At 46.6% G+C, this 21952-nt stretch overlaps 2 protein-coding genes across 16 annotated transcripts in view; both read right to left on the reverse strand.

The window, feature by feature from the left end:
* Positions 1–12300, reverse strand: part of rims2a (regulating synaptic membrane exocytosis 2a) — a 125181-nt gene extending 112881 nt beyond the window's left edge. For 4 of the 15 annotated variants that reach the window (XM_076012652.1, XM_076012645.1, XM_076012649.1 and 1 more), the window contains exon 1: positions 11976–12291. In XM_076012652.1, coding sequence (XP_075868767.1) covers positions 11976–12169 — 194 coding nt within the window. In that variant the 5' untranslated portion in view covers positions 12170–12291. Of the gene's footprint in view, positions 1–11975 lie in introns of all 15 variants that reach the window. The other 11 variants (XM_076012656.1, XM_076012643.1, XM_076012644.1 and 8 more) reach the window with 7 other exon arrangements.
* A 1868-nt stretch (positions 12301–14168) lies between these two features.
* On the reverse strand, positions 14169–21566 carry dcaf13 (ddb1 and cul4 associated factor 13). The gene is made up of 11 exons (XM_076012690.1): positions 21377–21566; positions 20761–20960; positions 20560–20667; positions 20345–20434; positions 19822–19977; positions 19668–19745; positions 19497–19579; positions 19249–19413; positions 18399–18534; positions 15418–15581; positions 14169–14899 (listed from the first exon to the last, which is right to left on the reverse strand). The coding sequence occupies exons 1-11, from the start codon at positions 21444–21446 to the stop codon at positions 14812–14814; spliced, it is 1338 nt and encodes a 445-aa protein (XP_075868805.1). The 5' UTR covers positions 21447–21566; the 3' UTR covers positions 14169–14811.
* Between the last annotated feature and the right edge of the window lie 386 nt (positions 21567–21952).

Genomic DNA, 21952 nt, shown 5'->3' on the forward strand with positions numbered 1-21952 from the left:
CTCAGCATTATACCTTTAAGCAAATGTGCTAACATCATTTTTTTGGTGTCCGAGCAAAAAATCAGGGATGACCAAGCAACCAAGCGTTACATACCGGAGCAATCTCTAACATACAGATGTAGAACTAGCATGCAATTAGGTCTGCATCTCAATATAGGCGGAAAAACTACAATTAATTTAATAATGACATAAATATTTGTTTTATACAAATAAACAATTGGACGAGCTTCTTGATTTTCTCTCTCAAAAAAAAAACAAGAAACCCTGCAAATACAATACGTGGTGCTATTTGAAGGTAAAATGTAAACATTTGGGAAAATACGCATTATTAAATCAAAGTCTCTTCACAATAACAAAAATGAGAAAGCACAAGTTGAGTTAAAATGTCACCTGATACAAGAGGTCAACCGGATAATTGATTTCTGTGTTTAATCAGCTTTGATTGGACATTTCATTGCCTCGGCGACAGCAGACCCAGACACAGTGGTGCCAGTTCACTTGTTTTAATCATTGGCCAAATCACCTGGAAAACTTTTTATTGTTATCATGATAACCCACTTTTCTGGAAATTGAAAGGGTGCAGGTTCACAAGACCATAACCCCACTTTCACCCAGGCGGCAAAAATATATTTTATGTGTCGCAACAGCTGTGGTTTCAATAAAGATAAAGGTAAAGGATAAAGGCTTTTTAATGTAACAAATAATTTTTGGTTTAAATTTGGTTTGGTTTACTTGGTTTAAGTATATTTTATCCATTAGGTTTTGAACTAGTGATTGGTGATTTTTTTTCTTATATACACAGATGGCAGCAGAAGTGAAGCAGCCAAGAACCACCGGAACAACCTGTCCGTCTATTTTCTTGAGCTTTTACAAAACCTTCTGAGTCTAACTTGCTTTCCTTGGACATCAAAACGACAGCAGGCCTCGTGCCTGTTTTGAATTCTGGCTACTTGCAGGGACGCTCAAAAACGAGTTAAACGTGGTCACTATTAATAGTCCACCTACAAAAAGATGCTTCTTTTCTCTGTCCAGGTAAAAGTGCCCCTCTGTGTTTCAGATTCTGACTCGCTTGCTCGCGTTTACACTGACCTAAATTTGATGCGTGCACAGCAGACACGGTACAGTCGGACACACACAAACACAAAGGAGGCCCATATGATCGTGTGCACTTCCGTCATTACAGGTTTTTCTACTCAGCGAGTGCTAAGATAGCTAATGACGGGGAAGGAAAGCCTGAGTAATTGGCCTCGAGGGCTACCAAGGGGATGCTATAGGGTTTATCCATCATAAAAATAAAAAACAAATCCAGCAAAACCGCATCAGCGTCTATACTGACGGCGGCAGCTGTCCAGCGGCCGGCCTTCCGTTCACAGTCTCATCAGTCAACAAATAACGAATGATCCACATTTAGCCTCCTGGATTAATGTGCATACCCGCCGTACTCCCACTGGGTTGCTGCCTTTATTCATCTCAATAGTTCTGAGATTTACACTCACCAGCGCAAAAGCCGGCTCCTCTAACAAGCAAGCACACGTGTTCTCCAGTTCGCCCTGCTCCCCTCGGAGGGGCTGGGCGCTGTATATCTTCCTCCGCATGGACTCCACTCAGGGCGGATGGGAAGGGGGATGGGCAATAAAAGTGATAAAGTGGACCCTTCTCTTCTTACGTTTCCACTCTCAGCGCTCTCCGAGGCTCGGGGTACCTTTTGCATGCTCTGTTTGTCTCCCGTCGACTTTATCTGGCCTCTCCACCCTTCATAACCCATTCAGCCCTATTGTGTGCGCACGCATGTTTTTCACCCGCTTGACGTTGGTCTCATTGAAACGGTGTCTCGTGCAATGATGCTGAGAGGCTTATGTAACCGCAGGCCACAAGTCCCAATATCTGTGACTCGGTTCTGTTCAGACTCAGTCCAAGATCCCGAGTCCTCCGCCAGTGTTCCAGTTCTTTCATTTATCAGAAGGTAAGAGAATTCCGCCGAGGGGTCGAGCAGAAAACAGTGCTGACTCACAGGGATTTGAACCAGCGATCTTAAGGTGGCTCATCCAAGTGCCGCACATCTGCCTTCACAAGCTCAAATCTGAAGTATTTCCCCGAAACTCTTGTCAATGTGCAACCAAGAATGTGACAAAAAGCAGGAAGCGAATGCTGTGTGCTGGATGCCCTTCTTGACACAGCCTTTGGCAGTGGTGGCCTTAAAGGTTGAAGAAGCGAGCTTGTGATCGCATCCCAGGATCAACAGGACAGTGGAAAGGGGAACGTGGTCACTGCTTGTCTTCACCCTTATCACCACTACTGAGGACCCTTGAGCAAAGGACCATAAAGCCCTGCTTCCCAGGTAAGTTTAACTATGAACAGGATGAGTCAAATGCAAAGGAACTAGATTTCGCCAACGGGATCAATAAAGTAAAAAATGTGTTTATTTATTCCATTTTTTTTTTTATCATGTACATGCGGTCGGCACAAGGGTACTTGAGGAGTGCCCCCTTGAGGCTGCATTTTTAGTGTGAGCTGTCTGGGGGATTCCTGTAAAATCTTAGAGCTGTCCTGTGTGAATTGTTATTGCATTTTGACTATCTCATTATTTTTACTTTTTAGATGCACTTCCTGACACAATCTTTTCATTTTTCATTCTCGGGTACCGGGACACTCAAGGAGGCAAAAGGATCCCCCTCTATCCCCAAATGGTTAAATGAATCCATCAAAACTGGTTGACGTTTCGTTAGACATGTCAGGCTATCAACTATCCATCCATCCATTTTCAATACCCACTCCTTGCGGGCTCTGCTGGGGCCTCTCCCAGCTGTCATAGGGCAAACGCAGGGTGACACCCTGGAGAAGACGTGTCTATCTGTGGCCACAGCAGGGCCACATATAGAGACAAACAACCATTCCGTAAATTCAGAATATTTTTTTCACATTCACACACACTCCTACAGATAAGCTAGAGTTTCCAGTTCACCTCACATGCATGTGTTTGCACTGTGGGAGGAAGCTGGAGAACCCGGAGAGAACCCACGCAGGGAGACACAGGGAGAACATGCAAACTCCACATAGAAAGGTCCCAGGAATCTAACCCGCGACCTTCTTGCTGTGAGGCGACGGCGCTAACCACTGCGTCACCGTGTCCGGTGTCCCATGAGCACCATACCCATGCAATGCAACTGTTACTATACACAAAGCAAAGGCCGCCGTCTGCCGCTACAACATGCTACTTCCAGTATATTTTTGAAAAGTCAGGACAACCCAGTCGTCATTCCGGAATATTTTCCCACTGTCATGTTTTGCCAAGGGCGTTTCAAAGTGCGCAGCCAAGGGGAGGGAAGAAGTGGGGGGAGGAGGCAGGAAAATCCCTTCAAACTTTTGCCTGACAAACGATAAAAGCCCAGCGGAGAATAAAACCTGTGCTGACAAATGCAGATGTTATTTCCAACAAAAGCCGTGCGAGACAATGGAGGCCCGGCGCCGCGCCGCGCTCTGCTGTGCCGCGCAAAAGAGCAGCGGGCGCTGGGAGATGGCAGGCCGATAGCTCCGTCAATGGGGACTGAGGCTGTCATATCAGCAGCGAGGCCCGATAGCATCTCACACGTCAGAGTCCCTCCTCTGATGTTCCCCTCTCCTCTCCTCTCCTCCCGTCTCATTTCCTCCCCTCCGCCCGGCGCTAACCCTGCGCTGCACCTTCCGCTCGTCCTGCCCTCTCCTGCACCTCCTCCGTCTCCTCTCTCATCCTCGTGTGTCCTCCCGCTCTTCAACCATTCCAGGGGAAACTTTTCAAAAACCAACAGTGAACTCGCCAACAGACTGAGCTGCCACGCTCTACTCTCGCTCTGAACACGAGCAGAGTAGTTTATTTTGAGACAGTCAAACATACGATGTCCCGTCGCCGTAAATATTCCTCCACGCGCCGAGAGTCGGGTAAAAATAGCACACGGAATGCGTTTTTTTGAACGGTGGTTGCTAAATTTACCAGTCTGGGGCCCCTTTTGAATCAATATTTTTATCCAGACAGTGGGTGAAAAGGCAATCAGGAGCAGGCTGTTTGCAAAAAGCAGACAAAACAATCGTCATGCCTTCCTGTTTTTCAGTTGTTTTCTCTCTTTTGAACTGGATGGCACCCACTTTTCATCATTTATGAAATAATAGCATTGCTTCGCATCACAAAACTTCAATGTTTTACTTTGACAGCACACCTCTCATCTACATTTGTCCCCCTGAGCTCCTTGAAACACACTCTGCCATAGACCAAATGCTACACTGCCGTGGTAACAACTAGCCAACAAAAACAACATGCTATTTTTTGACCAGATGTTCGTGTATCTTTTAGTTGAGCTCAAAGGCAGCAAAATGATGACGATAAGGATTAAAGTTGAAGATTAGATGGCTGGAAAATTAACTTAACATATGTGACATTGACACAGTAATGTTTGCGAACGCATTAGCTAATACTTAGACATGCTGTGTGCCCGTGTTTGTGTTAAGTGGCGAAAAATAACTTTGCAACGCGGCTGCAACACTGTCCTGCAATGTTAAAAGACGACGGCGGAGAGGAAGCAACAGCGAGCACAGCTGCCGGTACAGAGATTAGCTTGGATGACACCATCGTGGCGGTTTCATCAGAGCTGTATGTTCTTTTTTTCACCTTCACGTCTGACGAACAAATTTACACCACAGGCATACTTTCTTCGTGGAAAAGACGTTTTGGCATGCAGTGCATCATGTCTCAGGGGGCCACTGAAGTAAATCTGATCTCAACCCTGCTTGTACCAATAGGAAGCCTCCGGCTCTTGTAAAGTGTCTTGACTGGCAGACAGAAATCTGTTCGGTCTGTTCTAAATGTGACGTAAAGTTTGTCCAGTTACAGTCCACATTTTATTTTGAAGGGCCTCTCCTTTTCCAACGTCATTGTCACTCTTTCCCTCTTTCATTTGTGACAAATAAAACAAATTTGTAAAACGTTCTTGTCTGACATGACAGGTTCCGATGAAGGACTACTCATTATGTCTCTGCTGCGGTGCCACGGATGCTAGGTTCTACTACTACTAGTGTGAAAAATAACAGAATTGTGATTTCGACATGGTAAATATACACCACCAGTCAATAGATTGAACACACTTTCTCATTTAATGTTTTTTTCTTGTTTATGTGTTTGATGTCTTCAGTATGTATGAAACATTGCCATGAGAAGGTGTGTCCAAACTATCGACTGATAGTGTATATGAGCCTTGTTGGCGTGCGTTCAGACGTATTACTAGAAAACTAATTGGGACAGTACATGAGATAAGCAGTACAGGGACAGAAACAGCATCCCGTGTTATAGCTAAGATGTATGAGAGCATAGCAGGATACCAGAGTGTGAAAATACTTGCAGGCTGGAAAAAAAAAAATGCAGGCCTTGCTTGCTTGCTTGCTTTCACGACAGCCCAGCTACAGAGCGACACATAAATATATACGGTTTCTCATCATCGTCGTACTTCAAAAGACGCCGCTCGCGTTCTAACCGGATTCGGTGCCAAGTCAAGGCAGACCTCCCTGGGAAAAAAAAAAAAAACCCAGTCGGATCTCCCACAACTAAAAAAACCACGTAATTTTAATTGGCGTATAGACGCATTCATTTGGCGTGCGCTCCACTCCGTGGAGTCAAGGCGGCATCCTCGCTCTCTTTTCCACTCTCTCCCTCCCTTGGGGAAAGTGATGGGGGAGGGGAGTCTCTGGAATGCACATGACAGAATCTGCTCTTTGCACGGGGTAGGAGAGCGAGCATGGGTGAGTGAGCTCAGGAAACAAGAGGGAGAGGGAGAGAGAGCATGTTGTATATTGTCCAGTGGCGAGCTTCCGAGTGTTGCCTCGCCTCATTTCACAACCATAGGTCGCTTTCCCTCTCGGTCCTGCTTTCCCCCCCACCCGAATTATTATTATTTATTTATTTATTTTTTGCTTTAACAGGCCAGGGACGCAGCTTTAAGCGATGGATTTTTATGGTGGGTGCTTGAACCGTTTTTAACACCACAAGCAATCATCATGGCGAGTTGCGCAGTAAAAAGGCGCCGTTCACGTTTGCGAGGTCGATGTTCGTAAAACTGAGAACTGAGAAACGCGTTTAAAGTGGCAGCGCGAAAGTCAGTCCACGTGAAGATTTTTAAGTTTTCTGCTCCAATGCTACGACATGAATTTAAAAAAAAAATTAGAAGATAGGATGAACAGAGAGAAAAGAACCGCCTTTTCACACCAGTGCAGAAATGAACTGTAACCGCAGTCATAATGCTGCCCTCTCGATTAGCCGAATCCAAAGTATAAGTAAGCTGTGTTACTGCACAGTAAAATTTGCCACACCTTAAAATATAGACTGGATACGGACTCCTTTATATCAATAATCCAGATTCAACTCTTCATTTGATTTATGTGCTAAAGCAGAAAATGCTGTCGTCCGGCTCCATTCTGAGTTTGTTTGTCTGACCAGATTTCTCTCGAAGCTGCCGTCGATGCGTCATTACTACCTTGGCAGCGTTTTAGAAGCACGAGCGTTTATTAAAAGAACAGGAAGAGCAACATCCAGAGTGGCTGTCTGAGTGCGGCTCTGTCTGTGCCTCTGCTGCTCTAACTGGCAGCTGGTACACTGAACTCAGCAGCGCTATCAGGTAAATGACCGGGACGTGGTGGTGGAGGCGGTGGTGGTAGTGGGGGGTGGGGCCTGGGTCCGTGAGCGAGCGTGTCAGGTGGGGGAAGGGAGAGCGGCGAGTAACAGAAAAAGGAAATGGGATGTGATCAATCAAAGCTAATTCTAGGTCAGCGCTCTTTATGCTGAACGTACACACACCAGCTCCCCGCTCTGCATCCCTCACTCGCGGCCGTGCGGGCAGGACACCGGCGATGCGGCGGATTTTGCTGTAGTCATCACGGAGCTGGTATAAAAAAAAAAACACGCCGTATGAAACAAATGACGATTCTAAATGAGAATACAGGAGGAGGAGGAGATGGAGGAGGAGGAGGAGGAGGAGGAGGAGGAGGAGGAGGAAACAATTGGTCAAATTTTCTAGTGGGGTCAGCTAAGAGAAAGTGTAATAAAACATTACGTATCTGCTTCACAGGCAACACCATTTCAGGAAGTGGTTAAAGATTTTAAATTAAAGAAAACTGCTGCATCTACTGTTCTGAATTTCAAGATGATTCTTATAACCGTCATCAGCATTGGGAGCACAAATGATGCTCAAATAAATAGTCAAGACCCTCGCAAACGACTGATCCACTTATACATATTCCCAAAAGCACGGAGGGGATGGCAGTAGTGGGATTGTCCAATACAAGCTGTGCAGCTGCCTCAGAGACCTGCAATAAGTCCCGTCTCCAATGGGCCCCAGTATAATTAGCCCTGCCAATGGAGGAGCCTGAGCGAATGAAATAGTGCCCCCTAATTCCAGAATTCATTACTGCCACAAGATCAGGAGCAGGAGAATGAACGTCTCGCTTGCTAGTTATGTGGAAATCATGTCGTTGTCCTTTCTTATTCGTCGAAAAAACAACAACTGAACCACGTGACAACCTCCACCACAACCAGGAAGTGGCGTGAGAGGACTGGAGGAACGGAGATGAAGGAGAAGTGGCGCCCCGGGTGTTGTGTGGGTCACCCCCATCAGGGGAAGCTGGTGGCAGCCTGGGGCATCCGCAGTGTCGGGGGCCGTGTGTGGAAGGGTGTGAGGCGTCCCGGGAGCAGTTGTGTTATTGTTATTGTGGCACTCTGACACACAAAAAGCAAAGGTAGAGCTGAACACGCTCCACTGTACACATTATTTGGAACAATAGCACCAGCCTTCGAATGAAGCGCTGCATGTTTTTGTCTGTATGCATGTGAAGAATCACAATTCTCACTGTCATGCCTTCCCTCCGACTTCCACTTTGATGAGCTTTCTAGGACCTTATTATGGGAACGAGCTCACGCAAGCGCTGCCCCCAGGAAATCAATTCTCATTGCCGCGACACACTGTCCCGCATGCACACACGCGCGTGCGCGCGCGCTCGCTCTCACGCGTTCCGGCAGAGAGAGGAGGCTCCAGTCAGAATGGAGCAGGACGGGAGAGGAGGAGTCGCTAATTACATGCAAGTCAGCAGCGCTGGATTTCCATCCCCGCTCCTCCGTAGCACCTCCGAGGAGATGACAGCGAGTTGGCAGGCCCTGCAGCTGGAGGCTTCTCCCTCCCCACCGCCCCCCACCCCCACCCCACCCCCCCGTCCTCCCAGGATTCCCTCTGCTAGATTACACGCTGTGATGTTTCCAACGGGCTCCGTCCCCTCCCAAAAAAAATACAAAAAAAAATGAAAAAGATGAAACTACGCCAATCCTATAGAGTCGGGCAACGATGCTGGTGTGGGTGCAACCCACCCCCTGAGATGGTGCTAATCCACTGCGGCGCCCGTCAGAGCTGAGCATATTAGCGCCGCTTTAGGATACGTTGCGCCTGCGTGAATCATAGGTGAAGAAAGTGGGGATTTACTGTTTTTGATGACTCACGATGAGTCACTGCGGACGTATGGAAGAGAACACGGCAGAAAGCGCCGCCACCGTCCCCACCGACTGGCTCTGCGGGACGCAGGGATGGAATACTATCGGGGCAGAGGGAGGTCAAGGAGTCTCCGCCATATCCGGTTCTCTCAAACAGACCAACAGAGCCGTGTTATTAGAGTGCACGTCTTTTGTCTGTGGGACGCGCACGCACGACGCTGCCAAGGTGAAACCACGGCGGTTTCTCGTTCAGCGGCGATGTGTAGATGCTGATGGAATCTCCGTCGACACCGACTTGACTGCAGAGGAATAGTTTATTGTGAGGAAAAGGTCGAGTGTCCGTCAGGTACCGGTCCACCCGAGGGAGCTCTCGAACTTCATTATACATATGAGATCTGTAGGGTGGACCTCTCACACATATACAATCAATGCTTGTTCTTTACCAACCAGAACCTCTGAGTTGGGATCGACAAATGTTTCTCACCTGATGTGCCATGATAACGAAAGGCGGGGGTCAAATGAAGCGAGAGCTCCCCAAGTTACCCTCTCTGAACAACAGAGAAGAGAATATTTGAGCCCCATTTTGACCCCGTGAACATACCCCAAAACGTACCCAATTTGGCACACGTCAAGACTGGTGAAAACTTTAATCTATTAAAAACTGTACAGATCTGCATCCTATTGAAACCTTTATATCGCCCTCCAGGAAGGTTGTGGATACATGGCACAAAAGCCCACTTGTTCGTCTCATCAAGACCTACATTTCACATCCTCTGACCTTTCACCTATGACAAAGACCCCCTAGAAATGCGAGAAATCCCTTTAAAAACACCATCTAACTGTAATATGGGCCGAGTAGGAGTTTTGCCCTCAATTTGGTGCATTTCAGCCTGTTTAAATGGTATAGTATGATTTTTTGACACAAAAAGGGCCTCTTCAACCACCTGACTCGTCTTGTGTGCTTTTCAAGCCCGCGATGGGAGTTACCTAACGTTATGGTGAGACAGTCAGCCGCGTCTCTTCGCTGAGACCGGCCCGCCTCGGCTCAGTCATGACAGGGCTTTGACTTTACTGTCAGACTAATAGTGACTAAAGCTGACAATCCCCTTCACCTCAGAGGAGGGAGGGGGGGGTGGGAGGAAAAAAAAGAAATGGAGAGAAAAAACATTCAGCCATCGGGAAGAAAGAGGAAGAGGAGAAGGAGGAGGAGGAGGAGAAAGACGGAGTAGACAGTGGGAGCGGAGGGAAGGAAGGAAAAGGCCTGGATGATTCACGCAGCACACGCGGCAGCGGCTGAGGTAGAGCCGCGTCTTGGAGCACATGAGTCATGTTTATTATGCTGCAGCGCTAGGTAGTGATTGCACAACTTCCAACCAATTAGGAATGCCGCTTTGCCGCAAATATTTTCCCAACGATGGAAAACAACAGCTGTCATAACCCTCGGAGACGCTCGCGTGGAGAGAGCGGAGCACGAGTTTGGTATTAAGTTTATAAGCCACGTCTGGCGGCCACAGCGGCTCAATGAGTAGTCAAAATAATCCATTTTGGGGTTTTTTGATTTTTTTTGCCTTGTACACTGGTGAAGCAGCAGTGCATTATCCCTCCCAAATTCTATAGATTTCCATAAAAATGCATATTTATTCCTCTTTTTACAACCTCCTGGGGGGGCTTCAGCTTCTTGCTCAAGCCAGTGCTTTGTTGTTCCCTCCATATGTTTCAAAGGGGGCGATAAAATAAGCAGCTGCAAAGCATTACTCAGGTAAACTCAAGGTTCAATCTGTCCTCTCATGTTAAAGCAATAGGTGCTCGCTAAACAAACAATGTAGATGGGTTTTTTTTTTTAACCTTATCTGCTTAAATCTACTGTATCCACAAGGCAGTCTTACAGGATGTCATTTCATTTATTCATTAATTAAAACAGGTCAGAATAAAATATGCAAACATGCAACTCTACAACAACATCAATAACCACTCCATGTTCGAAAGAGCGTAGGATGAAGTTCATAAAAACTTATCTGTCTTAAACTTAAGTCCTACCCCTTTTGTCCTTTTCAGAACAAAACAAACACCTGCCCTAAATGGGTTCTCACCAACCCAGGGGAGGCATCAGTGCCCTTTGTGACATCACATAAGACTGATTTTTGAAACTATGTCCACATAGCACATACTTTCCGGAAAGTACAGTAGAGCCCAGTAGCACATATCCAATAAGAGACGCATATGAGAAGTGTAGCGTGGTGCTGAAAACTACAGCTAGGTAAAGAATGTTCTCATTTCTGAGGAGTTCACTGACTGTTGGAAAACATGGTCGAAACTGATGCTTAACTTCTGCTTTGTGAGTCGCACTGAAGAAAGCCACACAAAAAAAAGAAAAACTACCGAGAGACAGCAACAGGGACAGAAACATTTTTAAGGCCACCGCCCCGAAAATCCCCGTCGTCTCATTAAAGCTCGGCCGCCCAGGACGGAAGGAAGCATCAAAGCCATTTCTTTTTCATTAACGACGCATCGACGGAGTGTGTTTTCATGGCAGGGAGCGTAAAAACCCGCCATAAAGCTAGCAGAGTTATGGCTCACGCAGTGAAAGGTTAAGAGCGACGGTCCACCTTTAAAAAAAAAACAAAAAAAACAGAAGCGATGAGGGGGGAAAAGAAAAAGCGCTTCCAACCCCCTACAGTGGACAGCTCCGTGGTGCTGAAACCGCTCCGAGCGACATCTGTACACAAGAGAGAGAGGAGCGGGGATGGTGGGAGGATGGAGGGGGGGGGACGACAGGCTCTATGGAGACTCTAACGTTGAGCTCTCTCTCACACACGCACGCACGCGCGCCACCATCGCCACAAAGGACACCTTAAATGATCTTTCCCGCGTCGTTATTGTGTAACCTCGGTGACGTTGGCGCAGGCAGGGGGCAAGGGGGAGGTGAAGCAATTCGGCGTGCTTTTATTTTATTTATTTTTTCCTCTTTTTTTTTAAACGTGAAAATGGCGCCCGCCGCTGCTAACCCAGCCCATTATAGTAGAGAGCCGCGGCTACTACAGATCTAGTGGAGGGGTGGAGGTGGTGGAGGGGGTGGGTGGGAATGAAGAGAGCTGTATTGTGTGGACCGCGTTGCCTCGAATGATACTCGAGCACACCAAAAGTGCTTCCGTGTTGGGAGAGAAGGGAGCGGGAGTCGAGAGATGACAGGTCCGGCCAGCAGCCAGGACAGCCGGGGTGAAAATAACCAGGTTCCCCTCCACTCGGCACGGGGACTATTGGAGCTATAGCTTGGATGTCAAGAGGCAACATGATCCGCCGGAGTCTCGCAAGGGACACGGTGACAAAATAAGTAAATAAATAAATAAAAATCACACTGTAACGTCAAGCCACAAACTGTAGGGGTTGTTATGTAGCCTCAGCCACAACCACCACCACTACTAACATCATCATCAGCAGCAGCAGCAGCAGCAGTAGCAGCAGCATCACCCTCTCCCCTTACTTCAACATCGACTGTTCCTTGGCTTCCTCCTTCTTCTGTCGGTCCATGACGCCGAGGATGATCTTCCGCTCCTCCTCGGTGAGGTGGCTCAGGTCCGGCATGTCGGGCATGGCGCCGCCCGCTGAGGAGACAGCGGTGGCGGCGGGAGCAGCAGCAGGGCCGGGGCCGCCCCGGGGCCCGTGTGGAGCAGACATCTTTTACACACACACACACACACACACACACACACACACACACACACAGTCGCTAAAGAAATGATAAAGCACAAATAGAACGAAATGAGAACACGGCAGCAGGAGAAGAATGTTTATCTCGGTTGCCACACTCGCATGCTGTCGGAAATCTGAACGGGCTGCTGCGAGGATTTTAACGCTGGAGGAGCCGAGGAGGCTCGCAGGGATCAGGCATGACATCCCCGGCCACCGGCTGCCCCCCGCTCGCTGCGTAAATAAGCGTCAGAAATATCAATTAAGTCGCTATCCTCCGCTATTAAATGCTCATAACGGGGTTATTAAAACGCGCCGCAGTCCGTGTGAGCTCCAGCTGCAGAGCCACAAACTAGCCCACAGTTGGTGCGCTCTCACGGCCAAACTCCACATTCTTCTTTCACACACACACACACACATGATTCGAGAAAACAAGACTTGAGATAGATGTCCTTTAGATTGAAAGCACACAACAGAGTGGCCCTGGCTGTGCGCTAAACTCAACCCGGCAGGTGTTCAGTGCACCGAGGGCGACAGCAAGCGTGGATGCACACCAAGAGGATGAAACACAAACAACTCTTGCCTTTTTTTTTATTTCGCAGTCATGTTAAGTCCTGCCTAACCCATCGCTGTCATCCTTTAGAAGGGCTTCGCTCGCATGTTGGAGTCAAAAAATAAGTAGAATGGAGGGAAAATGGGGGGGAAGCAACAACAAGAAAATAATAAAAAAGAATAAAGCGTGGTCCGCTCCGTCCTCGTTTTGTTTTCGTTTGTAGTCCTTAACCCTCCTCTGCCACTCCGGCTGGTTGGTAATTCTTGATGATTTCTTAAATGCACAAAAATGGATGCAATGGAAGAGCGAGGGAGAGAGTGAGTGTATGTGTGTGCAAGAGAGAGAGAGAGAAATCCAGAGCGCAGGAAGAGGCGGAGCCACGGAGACACGTAGAGGGCCGAGGAGGAGGAGGAGAGGGGAGGAAGAGGAGGAGGTGGAGGAGGAGGGCGCTGGATGTTCATTGACAGCAGGCCGACAGCAGAAGGCAAAACCCGGCATGGAGGAGCGGAGAGGCCGGGCTCGCTGCCAGGAAACCGCCTCATGTATATTTCATAAAGCGGAGCATGTGAATTACAGAACGTGACCGGTGACGATGACAGATGCTGCTGCTGCTGCTGCTGCTGCTGCTGCTGCCGCCGAGGCAGGTGCGCCACAGCTTCCGGTCACTCCTGATATTTTATTTAGTGCGCGGTTAAAGAGGGGATTTGGAGTTTTGTGAGAAAACAGATTGGGAGTCTAGGGCAGTTACACGCTGCCTGTGAGCCGTTTTGACGCAGGGCTGTGTTAGAAATTAGGTGGAAATGTGCGATTTTCTTATTGCACGCATTTTCTATTGTAATGATTCACAGCTACAAAATTTTTTTCAATGTTAGGATCATTTAGGAATGCAATTTTTTTTTTTTTTTTTTTTTTGCTTTAAAATGTAACCAGAGCCTAATTTCTTACATCAAACTGGTGAAACAACATACAATAACAATTTTAAATGAGTTTATTATGAAATTAATTTTGACAGATTTTTTACACCAACACACATTAGGCCCCAGGTAGCCAACCCTCTGAGAGTGCACTTTTAAGTGTTTCCTCCTCAATCCCAGACTGCTTCCCAAACACATCTCGCTCATTCTCTCCGGCTGCAGTGCTCAAAGGATTTGAAGGGTCTTTATTAAGAGGATAGAGCCTCTACCTCATTAAGGCTGCACCAAGTATATTAGCATATTAGCCGTTGTCTGCTTCAAATCAGGAGATCGGGACTTTTTGGCAAATTGTTTATTATGAATAAATACACAACTGTTTTAACTGTTTTTGTTATAACCTCAGGCAGAACTGACAGAGCCGCTGATGAAATCAGAAAATGTGGAGTTCTTACACAACCATCCCATTTTACCAGGGCGCTGTGAAGGGCCGAACGTGGAAATAAACACCACAACTCCAGCAGGTGACTCAAACGTTCATTGTATTTTCGAATAGAAATCTTTTTGGATAATCTATAAGTCAATTTAGCTCTTAAACTGCCATCATGACAAGAACACAGTTGAATGAATTTACATTTTACAGTAGATTAAGTAGCCCACTATTTTTTATTATCATCATCAGCTTAAACAAACTTATTTGGCCTTTCATTTGCATCCAAAGGTTTTCGGGAAACTCCCTCCTGTATAAAGTACACAGGGGTTTTTGGTTTGTCCCTTTTTTGTCTGACGTCATCTTTTGTGTGCAGCGTTTGTTTATGCAACCTTATCTGTTGAGCAACAGCAGCTGTCAGACGGAAGCAAAATAGCGCTAGTCTTAACCTTTGCAGCAAGAGTTTTCACGTGTCCAGATGAACATGCATCCGACCGCACGGAGGACAAGAGGTGTCAGATGGCACCTGCAATAATTGTGAAAAGAAAAAAATAGAAAATTTCAAAATAAAAAAGGAAAAGAAACCACTTTATTGATCAGTCGTGTACAGTCTCTGTCTTGCAAATCCAACGACGACGAGCCTGTTGCATGTCCAGGTCCAACTTTTCATCTTAAAATGAGAACAACGTGTCCCCTGAGTGATCTCAGGTTCCGTTTCATCTCCTCTCCTGCGACTTCATTTGACCACGGCCACGACGTGCTTCTCCTTCTCAGACACCACTGGGACGGTGCCCGGCTTGCTGTGCTTGCGGACGTTCCTCTCTCTGTAAAACAAGAAGGAAGATGCGAGGCTGAGTCAGACGTGTGCGGAGCGGCGACATCCAGGAGGGAGAGGCGGGACAAACGAGAGGACGCTGAATATGAAAGTAACGCTACTTAGACAGACAAAAAAAAAAAAAAAAAAAACCCAGCTGAAAACATGAATGGTTTAATGATTAACGGCGCGAGCGCACGACTGGTTGAGTCACAACACCGACGGTAAATAGAATAAGGGCCGGCAGGGCTATGAATCACTGGGTGGCAGCGCAAACTGGGACAATCAATCCACTGTCCGGCCACTAAATGAGTATGTAAGACCTGCCGAGACCGCGTCATACGAGGCAGGCCCATCTGTGAGATTTTCCATGAGCCGGGCGCGACTGCGTAGGTCGGGCCCACCCTGGCAGCGGGCCAAGCCCGCAGCACCTTTGCATGCGGAGGGGCATCGTGGCACGACGTCGTCATAATAAATAATGAGAAAAACATCTCTACTTCACAAAGGGTTACAAAACAAAAGACTCACTTCCTGCGTTGAGCCTCTCTCATGATCCTCAGCTCGTTCTTCTGATGGTAGATGTTCTTGGGGAGATGCCGGTGTTGAGCGATACGTCTGACCTGGGGGTGGTGCTGGAACTTCTCCTTCAGCTTCTGGCTGTAGTTGATGGCCGTCCTCTCTCTTGGGGTGAGCTATGAGAAAGGAGAGAGGCGGCGTTCACATTGCAAATTGTCTAAAAAAAATAAACAAAAAAAACAAGTTCCGTTTCCATTACAGTTTTTCGCAAAATAAAAGCGATATTTCAAAAAGTTCGACAGAGTACAATTGCGATTTGCAGTTTCCATTGAATGGTGTGAAGCGGATAAGCCGAATTCTCGTAAAATTTCGTCCCGCGAGATTTTATGAGAGTGACGTTTGTTCAAGATTGGTTGTTATATTTTTCTCTTTGATTACTTGTAAAAAAAAAAAATATTCCGTGTCCTCTTACATCCAAACACATTGCCTCATTGTCACTCAAAGCGAACTGGTCACATGACCCTGTATTTACACACAGTGACGTGTAAATCCGAAAAAATGTTTCTGTGATACTTTTGTGATATTAACAGGTCATTCAGCGCAGTGAGTGAACTCAACTGACCAAGGACTTAAATTTGATGGACCGACGAAGGTTGCCAATAGGCAAAAACAAGGAGAGACTTCTAAAGTACGCCATGATGTCAGAGAGTCAAACTGATGCCAGCCTAGTTTTCTACAGCCTCGCATTTAAACAAAAGGGTACAAACAGCAGGGCGTTAAAATTTAATCAGGCACGGGCAATCGGGCTCCAACTTGGATCTTCAGGGAAAGTCAACAGACTGCGGCAGCTGGCGACAAGCTCGCTTCAAGCGCTGCCTCCTCCGGAAAATTCAGAGGTCGACAAAGATTTGCGGAAAGCGATCGTTGGAATGCGGAAATCGGAAAACGTCTTCAGTCAGGTTCTCCGTGAGGAACCCGGGGAGCAAGGAGGACAATTGCTGATGTTGCTCTGCAGGACGTCACGCTGTGGAAGCTGTATTTCTGACCAGCTGTGCGTCAGGGTGCGGCGTTGCGGGCGGCAGAGTTGCAGGTCCCACGCCACCACTTCCACAGAGGACCATGAATCAGGCTTCGCCTGAACTGTCTTGCATTACAAACACTTGCCGTGTCTAAATATTGCAAACACGGTCGTCCAGACCTACAAACATGTCCTCTACGAAAGTGAGGGAGAGGGGCGGCGGGTGGGTAGACCTAAAAATCTGCAGCGCTCCCTCCGCCCTGCCTGCTGCTCAGCCACTTTCTTGGCCGAGGCGGCCGCGACACAAAGGCTTTTAATTCTGATTAAAAACAAGCAAACAAAGCAGCCGCAAGCGGAACCACTTCCACGGGACGCGAACACGGCTGGCCTGTGTAATTTGGAAAAGATGCGAGATTTGATCGGGAGAGATTGTTCCCCGTCATTTCATTTACGTACGGTGAGAGCGCTTGTGATGTACCGATTTGGCGAAGGCAATCAAATAAACGTGGAACAGACTCCCACACGTGCACACGCGGCGCATCATGGCATCAGCTGCAGAGAAAACCCTCTGAAAGCTGCTTCAGGTTCGTGACACAGGGAGTTTTTAACTTGATGAATGGCGAAAAACATACTTTTGCTTCACGGTTTTCACTCCACACTCTCTTATTTGCTCAGCGAGGTGCGAAGGTCATCAGGATCATAGCTCTGGCGTCAATGAGTGCACCAGAATAAATGAGATCACATCAGCAATTATCACTCCTTATTTAACTTGATCTACTACCGGGTCATTTTATCATTTTAATTCGCCAATGGAGCGCCAAACACTAACACAGCAAATTCATGTTAATCGTTCCAACACTTTTTCTTTAATGTAAAGCAGTTTGCCCTCTAATCATGAATGGATGGTTGGTGAGTCCAGGCTCAAAGAGCAGGAGGGGCATTCATTTTATCGAACAGAAAATAAAGTGCAGCTGACTGGTTGAAACTCTGCTAGATGGAAAGCGGCTCCAATTTACACTGGAGCCAAGTGCCTCGGCTGCAAAGTTATGAGGAGGAAAAAAAACAAAAAAAAACATGAGTGATATGCAGCAGCTGATGAAGTCCCAATCAGTCCGACGGGATGTCTTCAAACACAAAGCCTACATTCAGCGTTTCCTCATAATTAAAGACGCTTTCAGTACAACTTGATTCTCGGTGCTTCATTACGCTCAGGAGAGGCTCGCTTTAAGTGATTGGCCGATTCAAAGTGCTGATAGGAGCAGCCCCTGTCTGATCTCTTTAAGTGCAAAGCCTGCGAATAAATCTTCTCTCGCACACTGACGGTAAAACAAGAGCCAAAAGTGGGCAAATTTCACCCTCTGAAGCCGCGTCAAGAGAGCGGAGGGAAGGCGACGAGGGGAGAGAACAACGGCTGCCGAGAGGCAACCCGGGACCCCTCGCTGCTGCTGCTGCTGTGCAATGTGAAGTCATAGGTGGGATTTGGTCCACTGGAAGAAGCCCGGGACATTTTATTTTATTGGAGTTTAATGTGACAGCCGGGCATATCGTGGTGATTTGTCAAGCAACTGTAAAAGTGTTTTCCCCCACCGCGGGACTCTCCGTGCCAATTGTTATATTGTGCTTATCGAGAGTGATTCCACCCTAAGTCAGCATCCATCAAGACATTTGGCAGGAGTCGCTTCTGGCACCATCTCCTGCTCGCTCTCTCTCTCTTTCTCTCGCTCCCCCTGCTGAGGTGGACCGTTGCCACGGCTGTGTCAGAGAATGCAGCTAACACAAAACCCGATGAGCTAAACGGCGGAAAGGAAGAGCGCGAGGAATCGGACGGCTGATGGTTGAAAAAAAAACGATGCTGCTAACTGGTTACCAGGCTCCGACTGACCGGCTGCTGCCGGGAAGCAAACTGCTTGAACTGGAAATATATTGTTTCAAAAAAAAAAAAAAACTTAATAAAAATAAAAAAGGTGACACTCACCATTCCCAGTTTCTCAGCGGCGTTGGCCTTCCACAGTCGGATGTTCATTTCATCTGAGCCGCTCAAAATGTATTTATTGTCAGATGACCACTTGATGCAGATGACGTGCTGCATGCGCTTGGTGTGGTACACTTCCCTGCGTTGCAAAAACCAGGAAACAAGTGCGACCTCAATGAAAAGGAAGACGTGCAATACAAGCATCTTTACGTTGCTACAATGCAGGATTGCAAAATTAACAGCGGACAGACACCATTATTGCTGAGCAGAGTAGGGCCGTTTAAAAAGCACATCTTTGGACTGTGGGTATAAATTTTTACTGGCTTGGCTTAATATTGCACGGCTATTATTCTGCTCCCCGGAGAGATTTTAACTGCCGCTACTACGAGAAAAATTTGCAACACTTACAAATGTTTATTCGGGGATATGTAGCGTTGATCAATCCTAAATGGCTGAATTTAATGCCAATTAACAAAAAAAATCCAGCAGAAAACATAGAGGCCTTCCTTAAAACACGCAGACACAGAAAATACTGAATGTGTTTTTCCTTCCAAGTCAAAAAGCAGCCATGAACTGGCTGAGTTCACCCAATACAGAGCTGCCTGTGCCTTTTCACACAACTTGGTTGTGACACTGACTGACGACTTCTGCCACAGGCTTGTCTGGGACCTGGAATTTAGCCCACAGCAACTTTTTGGTTGCCACAGTACATGTCACACGGCAGCTGCCAATCATGCAGCAAAATACAAATATTCAAAAATATATATATTTAAACTTCATGGATCCCTACAAAAGAACGTATGGATGCGAATAAAAATGAATGCGTTTCTATTTGCGAACCAATGTCACTAACCTGCTGTGGCCTCCATCTTTGGGAAAGATGCGGATGGTTTTGTCAAAACTGGCCGACACAAACTCCTTCCCGGTCGGGGAATAGTCGACATCCAGCACGGCGGAGACGTGGTCCATGTGCACCGTGACTGGCCGTTCCAAGGACCTCATGTCGTATGTGTACAGGCTGACGAGTACAAGAGGGAGTAAAAGTTAGCAAAGCAACAATGAGGGAAAATATCTAGACATCGGGCGAAACGATCCACTCACTTGTAGTCCTCATTGCAACACGTGAAGTAATACGCTTCCATGGGATTCCAGGACAATGTGTTGCTCCGCATTGTCATGATAACCTACATGGAGAATAAACCAAAGAAAATGACGTAGATAGTAACAGTGGTGACGATGGGGAAGGATCGGGGTTAACTAACAGTTGCCTACCTTTTTAAGTGGAGTTGATTCCCTCATGTCGTACAGAATTACACTTCTGTCAGACGCACAGCTGGCAAGTAGTTCAGTCTGTTGGAGCAATTGATCCAATAAATAAACTGGCACACAGGCAGATTCAAAGGCCTGTGAAGGCAATCACACGGACCTCCACGGGGTTGAAGCGGACGCAGCTGAAGCTGTCCACGCCCCAGGTGAAGGAGCGGATTGGACTGGTTCTCTGCTCGTCCCAAATGTCCACCTGCTGGCCGCACGTTGAAAACACATTGTCCTTTTGGTGATGGTCCAGTCCTGTGAAGACTGTCTGCGAGGGACAAGAATCATATTTCACCAGAATGTAAGTATAACGGTACTCCAAGTTAGAGATCATCATCATACTCGGAGCCAGACTTTCACAGAATTCTGATGGGACCATGCAATCAGTTTTGTCATTATTTTCACAAACACTATTTGACAAATTATGTAAAACGTGCGCACACATAATGTTTCAATCTGACAGTTCATCGTTTTTATTTTTTAGGACATGACATACCATCCTAAATTTACGCAATCCTGTTGCAGGTGCGAAGGCTTGGAAAGATTTCTTTCTTAGTGCTTGAAAACACGTTACAAACTAAACCAAACTAAACCCCTGCTGTGTCATTCAAGATGATAAAAAAAAGCAGGCCCACCTTTCCAAGAATTGTGTTAATTGGTTCCTCTTCCTCTCCGTAGCCGGGTGCCTCCATGTTCCATTGCTTGATTGTTTTGTCATCTCCAATCTTTAAAAAAAAGTCCAGAAAATCAGATTAAATATTGGCTGTTGTATGCAAAACATAAAAAAAAGAGAGAGCTGAGCTGACACTAAATCAGAGAAAAGTATTTTCAGATGTCACACAGTAGTTACCGTGAAGAAGGACGTTCCACAAAAACGAACAACCATGCCCCGGACAAAACCTTCGTGTGCTTGCAGTGTGCGGACACAGTCGCGCTTCGTCAGATTCCACAATTTTACCTGTGGTTTCGGGAGAAAAAAAAAAGACCCAGTCTGTATCGTCATATGCAATACAGAGCCACGGACACACGTGTGCACTTGGTTCAGCGTTACCTCTCCATCGCAGGAGCCGGAGAGCAGAGTGGAGAGGCTGGTGGCGTGTTTGGCCATGCAGTTCACCCCATCTCTGTGACCATCCAGGGCAGCCAAGAAAGGCTTGGCCAGCACCCTCTCGAGCTTGGTGGTATTGAGAGCACGGGTGTACTCTCTGCACACCTCGAACGGATGGAGGCTCGGATCATAGTTCCTAGGAACTGAAAGAGAGCGTCGTCACCCCCTCGTCAGCTGTGACGCTTACAATGTAATGCATACTGCTCTGTTCAATCAGGACAGGACGTTCATTGAAGTATATTGTCATTACTTAATTGGTTTATTGATATTATTTTATCTTTTTAAATGTATCAATGCAACGCAGAGATGCTATAGCTGTTGGTCGCACATGCTTCAAATGCATAGTTTACAGCAAACAAAACTAGGGTTCGTCTAGCTACAACAACTTTGTCGATTCTTTATGGACACAGTCGTCGTTAATGATTTTTTAAATATATATATATAGCCTAAGCGCTCGTTTAAAAAAAAAAGACGATGTGGCTTCATGTGACGACCACACGGCTAACATGAGAAGCAGCACACGGCTATGATATCAGCTCAGTAACGTCTTGAAACTTACCCCTCTGAATATCATGTTTGGTCTCCCGCACGTAGTCGTCCGGGTTCCTCGAGAGGACTTTAACTTTCATTTGGTAATGTGGATAAAAATGACACACGCTAAATACAAAAAGGAATCCCACCTTAGCAGAGAAAAGAAAACATTAGCTGCCAGTCGCCATGTGTTGATGATCTAGGAGAAATGCATTGTGGGATTGCCAGTCCTCCTTGTTGCGTCACTAACTAGGGACGGAAACAACCGTAAAGGTGATAATATTGAGAACAGAAAACAGGGAAGCAGAATTTTCTGAAACGATACACTTCTGGCTGTAAATCCGAAAAATCGTTAACTTCAATGCGATATCTAGTTCTATATTGACTGTTTAACAGAGGAAAACACTGCAGTAAAATAAAAACCGTAAAATTCTAACGACTTAGAGAAAGGTGGCGTGAAAACACCAAATATATAATCTGATATTACATTACAATTAATACAAATTGGTACAGGTCTTTGGGTTATTCGAATATACAGTAAATGTGCATTTGCAAAAAGGTTTAGGTTTTTTTTTCCCGGTTTATTTATTTATTTTTTATGTAA

The sequence above is a fragment of the Nelusetta ayraudi genome, unplaced genomic scaffold (assembly GCF_046127955.1).
Source record: "Nelusetta ayraudi isolate G7.1 ecotype Tasmania unplaced genomic scaffold, CSIRO-AGI_Nayr_v1 ptg000136l, whole genome shotgun sequence".
In the NCBI taxonomy this organism is placed as follows: domain Eukaryota; kingdom Metazoa; phylum Chordata; class Actinopteri; order Tetraodontiformes; family Monacanthidae; genus Nelusetta; species Nelusetta ayraudi.